The sequence below is a fragment of the Papio anubis genome, chromosome 6 (assembly GCF_008728515.1).
Source record: "Papio anubis isolate 15944 chromosome 6, Panubis1.0, whole genome shotgun sequence".
NCBI classification, from domain to species: domain Eukaryota; kingdom Metazoa; phylum Chordata; class Mammalia; order Primates; family Cercopithecidae; genus Papio; species Papio anubis.
Window position 1 is genome coordinate 40,056,420 of NC_044981.1, and position 16,335 is coordinate 40,072,754.

Below are 16,335 nucleotides of genomic sequence, written 5' to 3' on the forward strand. Positions count from 1 at the left end.
GAGAATCGCATGAACCTGGGAGGCGGAGGTTGCAGTGAGCCGAGATCACGCCACTGCACTCCAGCCTGGGCAACAAGAGTGAAACTTCATCTCAAAAAAAGAAAAAAAAAGAAAGTTAGCCAAAAGCAGACGTAGAGAACAGGGTGCAGTCGCTTAAGAGGGCCTTCCACAAGAGCGCCACAGGATAGCATCACTCCGGGGTGAGCAAGCCCTGGTGGTACAAGACAGCCTTGTAGGGCCCCGAAGTCCTCATGACCAGGTCCAGCCAGGTGGGGCTGGGGGCAGCAAGTCACTGATCCCAGAACTGGGAGGGGCACAAGAGGAAGTGGGGCCCCCTCCACACTCACTGTTCCCTCTTCCATCTGCCTCCCACTCCCCCACCTTCCATTCCAGAAGCTTCCAGCAGGAAGGTCTTTCAGGCTTCTCTGAAGAGGGGACTAATTAAACCTTAATTGACACAGCACTAATTAACTTCTTAATTACACGGAACCACATGATTAGCCACGCAGCAGACACTAATTGTTCATTAGGAGGCAGCCCCCTCTGTTCCCCACCCCTTTCCTAGGACCTACCAGTGAAGGTACCTGAGGGGCGCAGAGTTGGTGGCAGCCCCACCACCCAGCCCAGTGCCCGAGCCCAGCCTGCTCCAGAGCCTCAGCTGGAATAGCACTCGCCGCCCTGGCCTGAAGCTAGCTGCCCTTCCAAAATCATGACACAAATGATCACTGAGCATCTTGGATCTTGGCCTTTGCAGCCATCCTCCTTCAAAACCCCCGGCACAGATCGGGAGTAAACATGTGCTCCAGAGCACTGAGCTTCCTCCTCCCTAGGGTAAGAGGAGCCCAGGACAGGCCCAGCTCAGACAGTGAGAGGGAACCAGCCTTCTCGAAAGGCCACTCATGCCAGTCGCCTCCCACAGCTGAGAATGTTGAACCTCCCGACGCCCAACGGAACAGGCCTCTCCCACGTTGAGGAGACCGGCTCCACAAAATTGAGAAATATACCCGGGAGGTTCACCCTGCAAGTGAGGGGTGGAGCCAGGTCCAAACAGGCCGTCTCCAAAGCCAAGCTGCTGTCTCCTGGCCCGGCAGCCTCCTGCAGAATTTGCTGGGTCCCACAGAGTTGGAAACTGGGACCTGGGGGGCAGATGGCTCCTGGGAAGCCCCTTCCATGGAGCCATCTGCCCCCCAGCAACACAGCTTAACTTCTTGGCAGAGCCAGGAGCAGGGAGGGCCCCAGGGAACAGGAGCAGGCTGCCTGGGCTCAAATTTCAGCTCTGTCCTTCCTAGCAGTGTGACATTGGGCAAGTTACTCAACCCCTCTCTGCCTCAGTTTCCTCCTCTGTACAATGGAGACAAGGATAGTACCCTCTCCATAGGCTTGTTGTGGGGATTGGATGAACAAATGCATGAAAAGTACTCAGAGCAGTGCCTTCTTTGTAAGCAGGTGCTCCACAAGGGTGGCTGTCACTGTGATCTGGAATGGGGGTTGTTCATACCTCCAAGCCTGTCTGCAGATTTGAGTCCCCCGACCCCGCTCTCCCACCCTGATTTTTTCTCCTCTGTCTAGCCTTGGGGGCCACTCCCAACAGCTCCACCTTCCTTGTGTCTAGGATGTCACCTCTGGCTCCTGAGATTCTGCTCCTACCTCTCTATACACCTCCACACCCAACCTGTTCTTCTTCCCCAAGGTGAACCAGCCCTAGCTATTCCATGTGTGCACACAGACGCCCCAGCCCATCCCACCACGGCGGGTGGGCAGAAAGGGTGCAGACGCTTCATAGACCAGTGATCACGCATCTTGCTGCTCCGGAGACAGTCCCAGTTGTCGTGTGTTGCCCTGGTGTGACCTTTAACAGTGTCCTCTTCCACTTTCAGGGTCTCCTTATCTGGACAATAAATGCTGTGATCCCTCCTTGGGTACCACCCCGCCCCAGCGCGGGGCAAGTGCTGTGCTAGCTGCTATTCACACCAACCCCGGGGACACCCCAGCCTGGGAGGTTGCATTGTTGTCCCCACCTGACCAAAGAGGAAAAAACAAAGGCACAGAGATAAGGGTGGAGGACTTCCCCAAGCCCCGACACTAAGAAGGGGAGGAGGTGGGATGCCAACCCACGTCCCGGGCCTCGGAAGCCATGGCCCTTCCACTCCTTCTCCACCTTGCCACCTTCTCTACGCGAGCAAGAAAGAAGGGTGGGTGCATGGGTGAGGAGGGCTAGAGGTTATTTGTGGGGCGGGGGAGACAGGAAGTTATTTGTGGGGAGCTGCTTGCTGAATGTCAAAAACTGCACTACAAACAGGAACAGCCCATGAGAAACACTGAGGGGAAAAATCTATGATCTCTCCAAGGGGCGGTGAATGGGCTTGTCAGGCCCTGCAGAGTTTAAAGGACATGAGGCAACAGGGATATTAAGGCCGGTTTGAGGGGAGCCTCAGCGTCCTGGCCCACAGTTTATTCCTCATGTAGACATCTCCAGGAACCAGCCCTGGGGTGCGGCAGTGCTGGCTTCAGGGTGGAGCAGGCAGAGATTTGCTCACTGACCCCTCACCAACTCCTCCATGCTTCTCACCTGTCCAGGTCCCTTTCCAGGGATCCAGGCCCGGGCTCCAGGGCCTGAGCGGGAGGACCCACCTCTTCCCGAGCTGGGTCAGGCCCTGGCTCTTGGTGGGGGAGGAGGCAAGGGAGGCAAATCAGATGCCCAGCTCTGGCCCCTGCCCTGAGCATGCTGTGGGCAGTGCCAGCCACTCCCACTCCCCACAGGTCCCTGTTGTCACTGCAAGAGACACAGCAATTAGGTCAGCGCCCCCTCCAGATGCTCACCCCCTTCTCATTAACTGGAAACTGTGACAGTGTAGCAAGGAAAGCCCTCCGGGTGCGTTTCCCATCTGTTGCTCTATTTCTAACAGAAGCTGCACATCCCGCCTGGAATTCCTGTGCCTCCTCTCCTTTTCTTATCTAGGCCCTTGTTGTCCTTAGATGAGTTACTGAGTCTCTCTGCACCTTTTCCGCCTCATCTCTAACATGGACATAACCATGGTCACCTCCCAGGGTTCGCAGAAGGCTCACTGGGATAATTCATATAAAGCATGTAGCACAGGGCCTGGCACAGCGCAGGTACTCAGTAAATGGAACTACAGTTTTTCAAGGCTCAGCCCTAATCCCTCTTCCTACAGGAGGCCCTCCTTGACTGCCCCAGCCTTATATGGGCATTCCCGCCTCTGCCTTACACTGCCTGCTCCTTGGTGCTTGTCACACCCCAGGTATGTTACTTTGTTGTAGTTGTACACCTTATCACAACACTCACTGGGGCTTACTGCATGCCAGGCACTAAGTGCTTTACATCTGTCAACTCATTTAACCTGATAGCATCCCTTGAGGCAGATACACTATTATTATCCCCATTTAACAGAGGAGACAATGAGGCACAGAGAGGTCAAGTAATTTGCCTGAGGTCATACAGCAAATAAAGTGGTAGACCCAGGCCAAGAGCCCAGTCAGTCCAACTCCAAAGTCTATACCTTTTTTTTTTTTTTTTTTTTTTTTTTGAGACGGAGTCTCGCTCTGTCACCCAGGCTGGAGTGCAGTGGCGCGATCTCGGCCCACTGCAAGCTCTGCCTCCTGGGTTCACTTGATTCTCCTGCCTCAGCCTCCCTAGTAGCTGGGACTACAGGTGCCCGCCACCATGGCCGGCTTTTTTTTTTTTTTTTTTTGTATTTTTAGTAGAGACAGGGTTTCACTGAGTTAGCCAGGATGGTCTCGATCTCCTGACCTCATGATCCACCCGACTCTGCCTCCCAAAGTGCTGGGATTACAGGCGTGAGCCACCGCGCCTGGCCCAAAGTCTATACTTTTAACCTCTACTGTAATCATGGAATTGATACATATTTCTGGGGGAGAGGAGGGAGGGATGTAGTGTATACATATGACAAGTACCCATGGGCTTGTGGGGTTTCCATTTTCACTGGCAGGTACACTTAGGGTACTGCACAGGTGCTGTGATGTGTGTTCACAGTGTGTGTACAGTGTGTGTGCAGAGATGTATCTAAATACAATGTTGTACGTACAGAGAGCTTAGACGCCATTTGGACAGTGCGTGCACAATCGTACAATGCATGTACGTGCACCCAGCGTGTGATTCTGCTGGGGGTTTGTAGAAGGGCACGTCGCAGTCCTTTGTGTAGCTGTCATTCTGCTTTAACAACAGTTAAGTGCTGGGGAGGGAAGTGGAGTAGGATTTATTTCCCCTTCTTTAGAGATTGAGATGCCGAAACCTGGAGCGGCTACATGCCTAGTTCCCCATGTAGGAAACTAGGCTTCCTTCTCCATGATATCCTGCTCACCACGTGTGAGGGGTGCAAGCACCGTGTGACACATGTGCACATATGTGTGTACACACCAAGCACACCTTGCATATGTGTGTCAGCAATGCATAGGTATTTGAACAATGCCTTTGTATGTGTCTTTGGGTGCACAGAGGATCTACGTGATCTGCGGGTGATGACTGTGTGCACACATGCAAGCCCGTGTGTATACAATGAGAGGTGTATATGCATGCATACATAGGAGGAAATATGGGGGCTGAAAAGATTGCAAAGTAAAAACAGCTGGATTCCAGTCCTGTCTCTGTTGCTGCCTAGCTGTGTGATCTTACACAAGTTGCTGAATCTCCCAAGGCTCAGTTTTCCTGTGTCATAAAATGAGAATAACACCTATTTCAGAAGAGATGGGAGGAGCAGAGTTCACAGACATAGAGCTCATAGAGCACAGTAGGTGCTCCATGCATGTGTGCTCTTTGAGAATGTATTTGTGTGCATGCGTGTGTGTGTGTGCTGTGCAGGCTGTGTATATGGAGCAGTATGTATCTGCAGAGTGTGGAAGTGTATGGGGACGCATAACGGGTGAGTGTGCATGTGCGTGTGTGTGACTATGCATGTGCTTTGTGCATACTGGGGGAGTGCCCAGGCTGTGGAGTTATGTGTGGAGTGGGGGGTGGAGGTGCACAACAGTGTGACTGTGGCATGTGTTTTGCATGCCATGTGTGCATGGGGCAAGGGGGCTGTGCCCACGCCCCTTATTCTAGGTGAGGCTGGAGTCGAGGGGCCTGGCTGGGTGGAACTGGGTATCTCTGGCTGTCAATCCCATGCTGGGTGGGGGTGCCCCCGCCAGTGGTGATTGAGCCCCCACTCTCCCACCAGGCCTGCCAAAATACAGCAAGACAGGGTGTAATTACCGGCACTTACCGCGGCCATTACCCCCCTCGCTGCGGCGCGTGACACACGACCCGTCAGCTCCGCGTTTGCACCATTAAGGGGCCTCATTAGCATCCCGGCTCAGAAGCAAAATTACCCTCACTGCTCATTTCAAGATGTCATCAATTTTAATTTAGGGCCCAAAGATAGTACAATGGGAAGGCCCTCCCTGGCCTGCTGCACATGGAGAGAGAGGAGGGGTAGGGGAGGAGACTGTTGCGGGGGAGTCAGGGCGGAGGGGGTGTTGCATGAAGGGAGAAGAGGGGCAGAGGCAGGGAGTGGGGAAAGATGGGGCTGAGCCATGAGGGGAGGAAAACGTTGATTTCCCCCCCCCAAGAAATGTCCCCAGGATAGGGCCTTTGCTGGCACCCCCTCAAGAGGAAAAAGGAATTTCGGGCAGAACAGAAGGCATGGCCCTGACCCATCCACCCTCTCGAGGGCCATGTGTAGGCTAAGATATCTGAAGCCACATCATGTGCTAAATGCAGGGCCGACCTCTTCCCTTCAGTCATTCCTTTAATTCCTACAACATCCTTAGGAGGGAGACATTGCAATCTCCCATTACAGATAGGGAAACTGAGGCACAGAAAGGCTCTATCACACAGCAAGTCATGGCAGAGCCAACGTTTAAATGCAATCTGGGCCCGGCGTGGTGGCTAATGCCTGTAATCCCAACATTTTGGGAGGTTGAGGCGGGAGGATGGCTTGAGCCATGAGTTTGAGACCACCTGGGCAACATAGTGAAACCTAGTCTCTACAAAAATACAAAAAGCAGCCAGGTGTGGTGGTGTGTGTCTGTAGTCCCAGCTACTCAGAAGGCTGAGGCAGGAGGATCCCTTGAGCCCAGGAATTTGAGGTTGCAGTGAGCTATGATCACTCCACTGCTTTCCAGCCGGGGCAACAGGGCGAGACTGTCTCAAAAACAAGGGGAAAAAAGCAAGTCTGTTTGGCTTTGCTGCTCCCTGCCTTTCTGGACCCGACCTATGGCCTTGTCTTCCTGTCAACATGCCTGGGCCCGTGGGTGGGGATGAAGGTGGCCACCCACCCAGCCTCATCTACTGTCCCACCATTCCCTCTTATCTGCAGGTACCCCCATTTGTCAGGCCTTTGCACACTCTGTGTCCAATGCCTAGAACGCCCCTTACTCTCTTTCCGTGCGCCTTCCCTCTCCCCTTGTCAGTCTGGTCCCTCACAACCCAGCTTAATGTCACTTCTACTCCTTTTTCCGAACCCACATGGAATCATGATTGCAGGCTCACGTCTGCCTCCCTGTGCCCACCCCATCACCAGGACCAGCTGGCCCTTATCCACCCACATATCCCCAGCTCCCAGCACAGGGCCAGCTCAAAGTCGGTGCTCAGGGTGTGCTGCGTTAATGAGCACCCACTTTGCTCCACAAACCCACTGCATCCCAGCCAGTCTTCTTGCCCTCAGGTTGAGTTAGGACTGCTGTCTGGACAGAAAGGGACCATGGAGGTCTCCCCACCCCACCCTCCATTGCTCAGATGAGCAGCTGGGGCTTAAGATGAAGTGGGCAGGGGCTCAAGAGGTGATATTTAAGTCTCTCTGATGGCACAAAAGCAGGTGTGCCACAAATGTTTGTTGAATGAACATTTGACTGTGTATGAATAAATGAATAAATGGGTGAAAAGCAGCACTCCTTGGCCACTTTCAGATCCCTCCAGGGACAGAAATCTTAGGCCTCACAGCAACTGGAGGTGTCAATATTCCTGGGGCGTTTTCATTTTATAAGCAGAGGCTGGGCACACTACACACCCGGAAAGAGCCTCTTTTGGAGATGGAGAAGCTTCCCAGGCAGCTCCACAGACCTCTGGCTGGTGGAGATTTTCCAGAAGGCCTGGTTTGGGGAGTATTAGGGAGGTCCTTCTTGTCTTCTCGGTATTTCCAGCCAGCTCTGCCACCTCAGTCTGTCCTAACCCACAGTGGGTCTAAGGCATGTCCCTGAAGCCCATGAGCCTCAGTTTCTCCAAGTGTAAAGAAGGAGGCCATACCCCACTTCTCAGCTCTTCAGGCCACCATGGCATGAGGCCTGGTGACATGGCAGCAGGAGGGCCGGACCCAGGGGTGGAGAAGACAGGCCAAGGGGAAAGGCCAATACCCACACCGCCCTCAGCCCTGACCAGGTCCAGCCTCTCTTCTTTCATGTCTAAAAAGCCCCTAGCTCCTTGGCCACTGCAGGGGTGAGAGGAGAGGGAAGGGCCCCCATCCTGAGCCCTGCGCCAGAGTCCTCGCTGGCGGCAGGCGCCACTCCCCGGCCTCACAGAAGACAGATCGCTCCCTTAATCACTCTGGAAAAGAACCCCAAGCCGATATAATATTATAATTAATTAATTCACTAAAAAGGTATTAAATTTCTCTCCCCCCTGTGGATATTATCTGAATTCATTGACCTTTAGAAAAATCACCCTCTAATTGTAACCAGGTCCAAAAGCATTTGCAGCCTGTCCCTTTTACATTAATAATATCTTCCCGGACTCAGCTCTGGCTGCTTAAATATTGTATAAATTCCACTGCCCCCCTCGGAAAGAACAGAGCAAAGAAAAAAGATGAGGCTGGAGGAGTCTGAGAGGGGGACGGGGCCTGGGCCCCGAGAGGTGGGAGTCCCAGGAGGTGAGGGGCGGGAGGTGAGGGGCAGGAAGTACACCCAGGTGCCTGGGAAGGGGCTCTCTAGCAGCTCCAGCTGAGCCAGGCAGCTTGAAAGACAGGGGAGGGGCATGGGCTTTGAGATAGAGCATGGGGCATGGGTTGAGAGCACGAGTGCTGAACCTGAGGTTAGTTTTTAGGAGGCCATGTGTGTGTATGGTCGGGGGAGAAGGTATGTAGTGTGTATCAGACTCTCAACTAAGTTAATGACGTCAAATAGTAAAGGAAGAATCTCTGCTTTAAAGGAACCATGGAGAATGGAAACACGGCATTCCAAGCAGCACATTCCAAGGCCCTGCAACCGCCTCCCGCCTCCCGGGCTGCCACTCCAACTCTCGCCTCCCAGGCCCTGTTCTGCCGACGGTGGAGCGGGCCGCCCAGCAGATGCAGCTGGACATGCAGAACTTCCTAAGGCTGAGGAGGTAGGTACTAAGGCAGGGCGAGCAGCTGGTGGGGACAGACAGATGCAGGAACTGGAGCTGAGGACAGCAGGGTCAGGGGCTGGGGCGCTGTCTGCATCCTCCACGCTCACCACCTCTGCTACCCCAGCAGCCTGGCTCCTGCTGAGGGCCCCACAAGGGATCTGAGGGAGCTACTGCTTCTTGTCCTCTCTTGCCTAGCTTTGACCTCTTTCTCTGCTTCCTCTCCTACTGTACATGTCTGTTTGTTCTCTAAGCCTTCTTAAAATGAAGGGGCTAGACAGGCTTATCCCTCTTGTGTCCACACCAGCCAATGTCCTTACCTGCCTTTTTATTTTTAGAAACAGGGTCTTGCTGTATTGCCCAGGCTGGAATGCAATAGCATGATCATAGCTTACTGCAACCTCAAACTTCTGGGCACAAGCAATCCTCCCATTTCCGCCTCCTGAGTAGCTAGGACCACATGTGTGCACCATCATGCTTGGCTAATTTAAAAAAAAAAAAATAGAGTTAAAGATCTTGCTATGTTGCCCAGGCTGGTTTTGAACTCCTGGCCTCAAGCAATCCTCCTGCCTCAGCCTTCTGAGTAACCGGCATTACTAGTGCAAGCCACCACACCTGGCCCTACTCTGTTTTTTAAAAAAGGATTTCCAGGCCGGGCACGGTAGCTCACACCTGTAATCCCAGCACTTTGGGAGGCCAAGGAGGGCAGATCACCTGAGGTCAAGAGTTCAAGACCAGCCTGGCCAACATGATGAAACCCTATCTCTACTAAAAATACAAAAAAAATAGCTGGGCATGATGGCAGGTGCCTGTAATCCCAGCTACTCGGGAGGCTAAGGAAGGAGAATCACTTGAACCTGGGAAGTGGAGGTTGCAGTGAGCCAAGATTGCGCCATTGCACTGCAGCCTGGGCAACAAGAGCAAAACTCCATCTCAAAAAAAAAAAAAAAAAAAAGAATTCCTCCATGGACCTGACACCTGGAAAGGTGTTGTCCATCAAATAAATATTGCTAAAGGATGCATTCCCCTCTTATTGAATCAGAATCGTTCATAATCACCAGTCAGATTCCATTCCAGCCACAAGGTGAGGGTCCTTCAGGCTGATCTCAGAAACAGGAACACCTTCTGGTGGCTTATTGAAATACTGGAAGTAGTCCCTGGGCCGGCCTCAACCAAATCGGTAGGACTGCAGGACTCCCAGGCAGAATGGAAGCCACCCAGGCAGACTGCTTGGAACGTACAATGAAGCTGAGAGTCCCCCAACCCCACCAGCCTGGGCAGGCAGCTGCCTAGTCCTGGCCCAGGGCACCCTCTTGTGGACAGAACCCCACTCACACCCTCTGTCCTGTCGAATGTACAGTCCATACTCCAATCCCAGGCTGAAGGAGCCCAGGGGCAGGAAACCAGTAGGCAGGTGGAGGGGGCGATATCAGTGATCTTTTTTTTTTTTTTTAAACATGTTTTAAAACTTTATTTCTTTTTAGCAGACCTCTGCTAGCAGGAAGGGCTATCTGTGATCTTGAAGGGCTGTGAGAGGAAGCAGGTGGGCAGCCCTCCACTCCACTAGGTGAATCTCCGGGGTAAAGTGGAAGAGCCAGTAGGGTCGGGAGAGATTTCTCAGGGGCCTGAAGGACGGGCCTTGGGACTTCCCGGAGCCTTCACCCCCCGGCCAAGGCAGCCCAAGCCTAGATAGATCATCAGGTGTCTCCCAGACTTTAGGGCTTGACCCAGACGGGGCTCAGAGGAGTTTCCAGGGCATGGGTAAGTCCCAGGTAGTGGGGTGGAACCTGGAACTAGAAGGAGACGCCAGCGACCCGGCTGGTTCCACAAGGTCATCCCTGGCTCCATCTGACCTTGAGATTAATCCTGCAGCCTCCGCCAGCCCGGCCACCATCAGCGCCCAGCCGCCCGGCCCATTTTCCTTCTCTCCCCTCGCACGTTAATTGCTCAACGTTGATTTGATCTCCCGTTCTGCACAGAGGAAATTGCCCTCTTACCCATTTTCATCCTGGGATTTTTTTTTTTTTTTTTTTTTTTTTTTTTTTTTTTTAATTAGGCTCCTTCAGCCTCTCAGGGCGATGACGAGGAGCCATTTTGGTCTCTGCCTGAAGCGGCCGTGGAGAGCGGAGGGGAACTGGATGAAGCCCGGAAAGCCCTCTCCCCGTTCCCGCCAGGCACCGGGGCTCGAGCAGCCGCCACTCGACCCCTGACTGTCCCCAGCGCATGTCCCCTTCCTGGGCGAGGTATAAGCACCAACGTCTCCAAGCAGAGGCCGGAGCACTGCAGCCCGGAGGAAAGGCCTCGCCCAGGCCTCGCTGCCAGAGCCAGAGTGGGGCGGGGGGACCCGGGCCCGTAACCCCCACGCAGCGTCCTGGGCTCCCGTCTCCTCCCTGTCTAGCTCACGGGGGTCCCTTTCCCCAAAGCCCTAGCAGGACGCAGCCCCTCAGTTACCAGGAAGCCCGTCTGGCAGACAGAGGGCGAGCGCCGCCTCCAGAGCGCCCAGCTACAGCTTCTCGAGCCGGGTGGCCGCCCACCTGGGGAGGTCACCCCCAGAACAGGGGTGGGACAGAAGCAGCATGCCCCCCACCCCGGGCCCAGGGTGCCCCAAGTAAGCAGCTAACGGCGGCAGACTTGGTTCGCCACATCAACTGGTCTCGCTCGGGCCGCCGCTAGAGGCGTGGGACTGGCGTGGCTGCAGCGCCACCTCGTGGTCGTGAGGAGGGACCGTGCCCCCTTCAGCACCCAAACCCCTCGGGTTCCCCGGGCAAGGCTGAGGCGTGGGGACACCAGGGGACAAGCGTGTTCCCTCTTCCCTGTATCCCCCACCCCGACCCCCTCCAGGCAGCATCCGCACTCTGGAGGGGGCCCACTGGGTTGAATCCTCGCGTTCGCTGTCAGCCCTAGACCCACTCCAAAGAGACAGGACCAGAGGGTACAAAGCACAGTGTTTACTAAAGGCACAAAGTGGGGGGTCGGAGGGCAGCTGCTCTTCCGGCAGTAACCCCTCCCGCTTCTGGCAGCCCCCGCGCTCACACCACCTGGTGGAGAGCTGTTAGCACCAAAGTGGGGGGTGCCCACCTGTGGGAGGGCCGAGGACCAGGCTGCGGGGCGGACCTCCTGCCATCTGAGTCCCAGAAAGGCAGGCCTGGGCACCCCCAGGACCAGTTGCCTCAGGTAAGGAGTCTCCCCGACCCTCCAGCATGTCCTTCACTGGTAATGAGGGGTCGGGCTCAGAAGACAGGGCGTCTCCACCAGGCCCTCTTCTCACCTCTAGAACACCCTGCCCCTCACTGCCCCACGATTCCATCTCCGGGAGAGGGGCTGAAGGCCTCTTCCCACTGGGCCAGTCAAGAGGGCTGCCCTGGGGGTGCTTCTCCTGACCCCACAGGTTGCCAGACAGGCACTAAGTCCAAACAGGGGCCAGCAGGGAGGAGGAAGGCAGGGCAGGTGGCTACTTCACACACAGTGCAGCCTGAAGGGTGGGAGGGAGGTGCCCCCAGCCCTCCCAGCCCCCAGGCCGGCCCCTGTTCCCTGGCACAGGGGCAGCCAGGGTCACAGCACATCGCCCTCCTCCATGCTGAAGCTGCTCCGGCGGCTGCTGGCCTTGGAGGCCTCGGGGGACATGGTGGACAGAAGTGGATCAGAGGCCAGCGGTAGCAGTGAATCATCCAGGAGCATGAGGTCCAGATCCTTCTTGGACAGGCTGGGGAATGGGGAGCCATGCTCTGGCGCCAGGGGTTCGGGGTAGCCCGGGGGACCCTCGTCCTCCCTGCCCCCAAAGCTCAGGCTGTGGCTGAAGTCCAGGTGATGGAATGGGGATGGTGGCTGGGTGGGCAGGGGCAGTGTGGCTTGTGGGGGCAGAGCTGGCAGTGGCTCAGGGTCAGGGACCTCAGCCCCCAGCATCAGGGCCTCCCCTGGGCCCTCTTCGCTAGGCAGCTCCTGCTTCACCACCTGCTGGGCCAGCTCAGCCATGTTCATGCCGGACGGGGAGGTGGTAGGGAGGCCGTGCACTCGAGCCTGCATCTCCAGCTCCTGCAGGGGAGCAGACAGAAAGCTGGGGAACACACCCATGGGTACCAGCCACCAGGACCCCTCCCCGCGCCTCTGTCACAGCACTTGCCCCTGCCCTACAGCACCCAAGACCCAAAGTGTTTCCACTGGAAGAAAACATGAGGTAGCTCTAGAGTCTAGACCAGTGTTTTTTCAGACTACAAGTGGTAACTCATTAGTGGGTTGTAAAACCACTGTAGTGAGTCTTGACCAACTTTCTATTTTTTAATTGAAATTGACTTGTCTAGACTAGACTAGAATAGAAATTATTAGAATGCATTGCATCTATTAAGGATGAGTGGAGCGTTCCTTCATGAAACTTTGATTTTTCACTTTGAGTGTGCCTGTGTGTGCTAGATTTTAATGTAAATTGTATCATCTACCATAAGAAAGAGAAACAAGGTGCAGTCCAATCGCCCTTTGTGTAAAGGGCCAGCCTCAGGTCTAAAGAGGACAAGAGAGCCTCAACACAGAGCCCGGACTAGAACTCTCAGTTCCAGCTGGTAGGGCTGACTCTGCCAAGCTCCTTGTTCTTTAGGTTGGCCCTGTGGAGATTCCTAGTGCCACCCACCAAATGATTGCAGCTCTCCACCTTCCAGGTACGTAATAGGTTTGCATTTTCCTGCCTCTTGAGGTTAGAGTACTCACAGAGTGTGCTTGCATTGGCCAAGCCCATTGAACAGAAGTGACATGTGGCACCTTAAGAGTGGCAATGGCTTTAAGAGCCAGCTCTAGATGTGCCATCAGAGAGCTAGGTCCCAGCAGCCTGGGTCCCAGAATGAGGGTCTCACAGAACAGAACCTCCAGCTGATATATATATGTTGCTTAAAGATGCTGAGGATTGTTTGTTACCAAAGCAAAATATCCTAACTTGATACATCCTCCTTCCTAATGGGCATCGTTCCTGTGTCTCCAACTTCAGAAGTCTAAGTACTGCCCCCCTGGGGCCAGGAGCCAGGTTAAGGGTCAGAGTTACCAAAGAAGTCCAAGTTCAGAACCAGACCTGGATACGGAGCCAGAGTTGCTTGTTGGTCATCTCCAGGCGGCGAGAATGGTTCTCCAGCTCCCTGGACTTCTGCAGGTCCTTCTGCATCCTCCGGATATAATCCACAGAGGCCTTGAGGATGGTGCCCTTGTTCCAGCGCACGTCCCTGCAGCAGCAGGCCAGGCAAATTAGAGGTGTATTGCTCAGAAGAGTGGCCAAATCCTTGCCACTTCTCTGGTTGCAGAGTTTATGTGGCCTGTCCCAGTCTTACCCAGCAACCCCAGACCTAGAGATGGAGGTGGCTAATCTCAGTTTGCACAGAATAGGCCCTCCCTGGTGACTTCTGTTGCCACTGCCCACCTCATTAATCTCATGAAACCAGACAATTCGGAGCAGCCTTCTTCCCAAGACTACCAAGATTCCAGCCCAGCCTACCCTGGACTCTCATTCCTCCTGCCCCGCCAACACCCTTTTTTTTTTTTTTTTTTTGAGACAGAGTCTCGTTCTGTTGCCCAGGCTGGAGTACAGTGCAGTGGCGAGATCTTGGCTCACTGCCACCTCTGCCTCCTGGGTTCAATCAATTCTCCCGTCTCAGCCTCCCAAGTAGCTGGCACTATAGGCACACACCACTGTGCCCAGTTAATTTTTGTATTTTTAGTGGAGATGGGGTTTCGCCATGTTGGCCAGGCTGGTCTTGAACTCCTGACCTCAAGTGATCTGCCTGCCTCAGTTTCCCAAAATGCTAGGATTACAGACGTGAGCCCAGCCTCTTGTCTACCAGCCAAATGGCCTTAAGAAAACTTTCTCAGCATGACTCCTCCTCCAGGAATCCTCCCTTGACCTCAGCCTCACTTCCAGGACAGAAATTCATCTGTCTTGAGCTTTCCTGATTTGGGAGAGGGAGAGATCTTTTCTCAAATAGATGAGCTTCTAGAAGGAATTCTGCTCCCAACCTAGCAACTAGCACAGGGCTGAGGGCAGATAATACTTGTCAGCTGCTGCCCACCACAGACCCATCACCCTCCCCCTCAGAAACCTGCTCACAGGTCATTGGCCTTGGGGATCAGCATTCCCAACTCCTTGATGCGGTCGTTGATGTTGAACCTTCGTCTCCTTTCAACTAAAGGTAACAGATTCCAGAAGGAGCAATTAGAGGGATGGGGATCCCCCGCCCCATGGGGAGACGTATCCAACCCAGGGAGGGGTGCTTCAGGGCAACCTGCAGCTTAGATTTGTCCTTCTAGGAAGTAAGAGGTGACAGATTTGGATTTCTACAGGGATGAGGGGGTCCAGGGCAAAGGCCAGACACAATTAACAGCGCTGAAAGGTAGAATCAGCCCTAGTGATGCTGGCAGCACAGCAAAGCTGTCTGGGGTAGGACTCTTCCCCGCTACACAGAACTCTGACGCCCCAGCTCCCATGCCTTAACCCAGAAAACAACCTGATAAACTGGGGGTTTCATGAATATCCCTTCCAGAAATCCTTCCCACCCCCTCCTAAAGAGGTCTAGTGGAAAGACAGCACTAATAGACCCAGGCACCACTGAGTGACAGCAGTGGGAGGGCTTAAGCCATCTGCAAGTGAATTGGCCATGAGCAGGGAAGCCTTCCACCTGTGCAGGTCAGGGAGTGGCTTTTTAGCCAGCCCAGGTGAGAACAAGGAAGAGGGAGGCAGGGAGACGGGGAAGGGCAGGACTCACTTAAGTTGTGATTGTCTTTCTTCTGCCGCTCCTTGGCCAGGGCCCTGCTCTCAGCATCTGGAGGCCAAAAGAGAAGGAGAGAGGAGCTGAGAGGGAGGGAGAAAAGGATGAGGAGTTGGGTATTCAAAGGCACAGGGATAGAGGGAGGCAGTACCTGTGAGCTCTCGCTTCTGGGTCAGGTCCGCAGGGCAGGAGCTGCTGGTGACACCCACCAGGGAGGCTGTGACCTGGGGGTCGCTGCTGTACACATTCAGGTGGCTGCTGGACAGGGGTAGCTGTGGGGTGGGGGGTGAGGGAGACCCATGAGTATCCCCCTGTCCACGGGGAGCCCCTTCTGGGGCCTGTCATCCCAGAATCAGTCCTTCCCGGGGACACCCAGAGTGTCAGAATTCACCTTGGACCCCTTCACCCAGCAATTCACCCTGAAAGTCTGCAGAGTCCAGAGCTGAATAAGATGCATTCCCTGCCCTCAAGGAGCCCCTGGCCTAGAGTGGCTGAAAGAGTGATCCAACCAATAATATGTGATAGGATTAGGCCCCAACCAGGCATTATGGAAGCCCTAGAGCAGGTCATCTAATCAATTCTAGAGTTTCTGGACAGTTTCCTGGAGGGCGTGGAACTCAGTAGAGTCTGAGCAGAGATGTGAGACCAGGCACTCCGGGCAGCCGCCAGGGCACAAGCAGACAGGGCCGCTTGGCAGAGCATAATTCCAGCAGCTCAAGGGGCAGAAGTGGTGGGGGTGGAGGTGCTGCAGGCAGGGCAGATGTATCTGGATCCCCAGTACAGTGTTTGACTTGCAAAAATACTGGAGTTTTGGAATGGGCAGCCAAGAGAAGTTTAAGCAGGAGTCTGACAGGGAGAGATCTGAGCTCTGGAAAGATCTCCTGCCACAGAAACATGCAGAACAAATCACAGGCCCAGACACCCCACAGTGTACACAGGAACTACTAAAGGGACCAATCGCTCGCACCCTCCCTCCCTCCTCAGCCCTCGCCGCCCCTGCTAGCTGTAGTTTTGGACCCAACCAGTCCCGGCCAGCTCCTGCTAGGCCACTCAGCGATGTCACCAGGGCAGTGGGGACTAAGGATTGACTCCCCACCACAGGAACTGGGGACTTTCCCTTGGTGGCATGGGCTGGGGCCAGGATCAGGGTAAAAGGCTCATGCCCAAAGGCAGGAGTAAGCAGCTGAGATTCAGGAGCTCCAAAGAAAAGCGGGCGGGAGAGGCGCTGGCAATCCCACCTGCTCAGTGCACACACCCGTCACC

At 54.7% G+C, this 16,335-nt stretch overlaps 1 protein-coding gene across 7 annotated transcripts in view; it reads right to left on the minus strand.

Moving 5' to 3' along the window:
* Positions 1 to 11,268: 11,268 nt before the first annotated feature.
* Positions 11,269 to 16,335, minus strand: part of TFEB (transcription factor EB) — a 53,066-nt gene continuing 47,999 nt past the window's right edge. For 6 of the 7 annotated variants that reach the window (XM_009205125.2, XM_009205127.4, XM_031666834.1 and 3 more), the window contains exons 5-9: positions 15,224 to 15,344; positions 15,070 to 15,126; positions 14,415 to 14,490; positions 13,389 to 13,536; positions 11,269 to 12,367 (exon numbers count right to left, since the gene is read on the minus strand). In XM_009205125.2, the coding sequence (XP_009203389.2) occupies positions 11,888 to 12,367; positions 13,389 to 13,536; positions 14,415 to 14,490; positions 15,070 to 15,126; positions 15,224 to 15,344 (882 nt within the window). In that variant the 3' untranslated portion in view covers positions 11,269 to 11,887. The remainder of the gene's footprint in view (positions 12,368 to 13,388; positions 13,537 to 14,414; positions 14,491 to 15,069; positions 15,127 to 15,223; positions 15,345 to 16,335) is intronic. The other variant, NM_001168746.1, reaches the window with a different exon arrangement.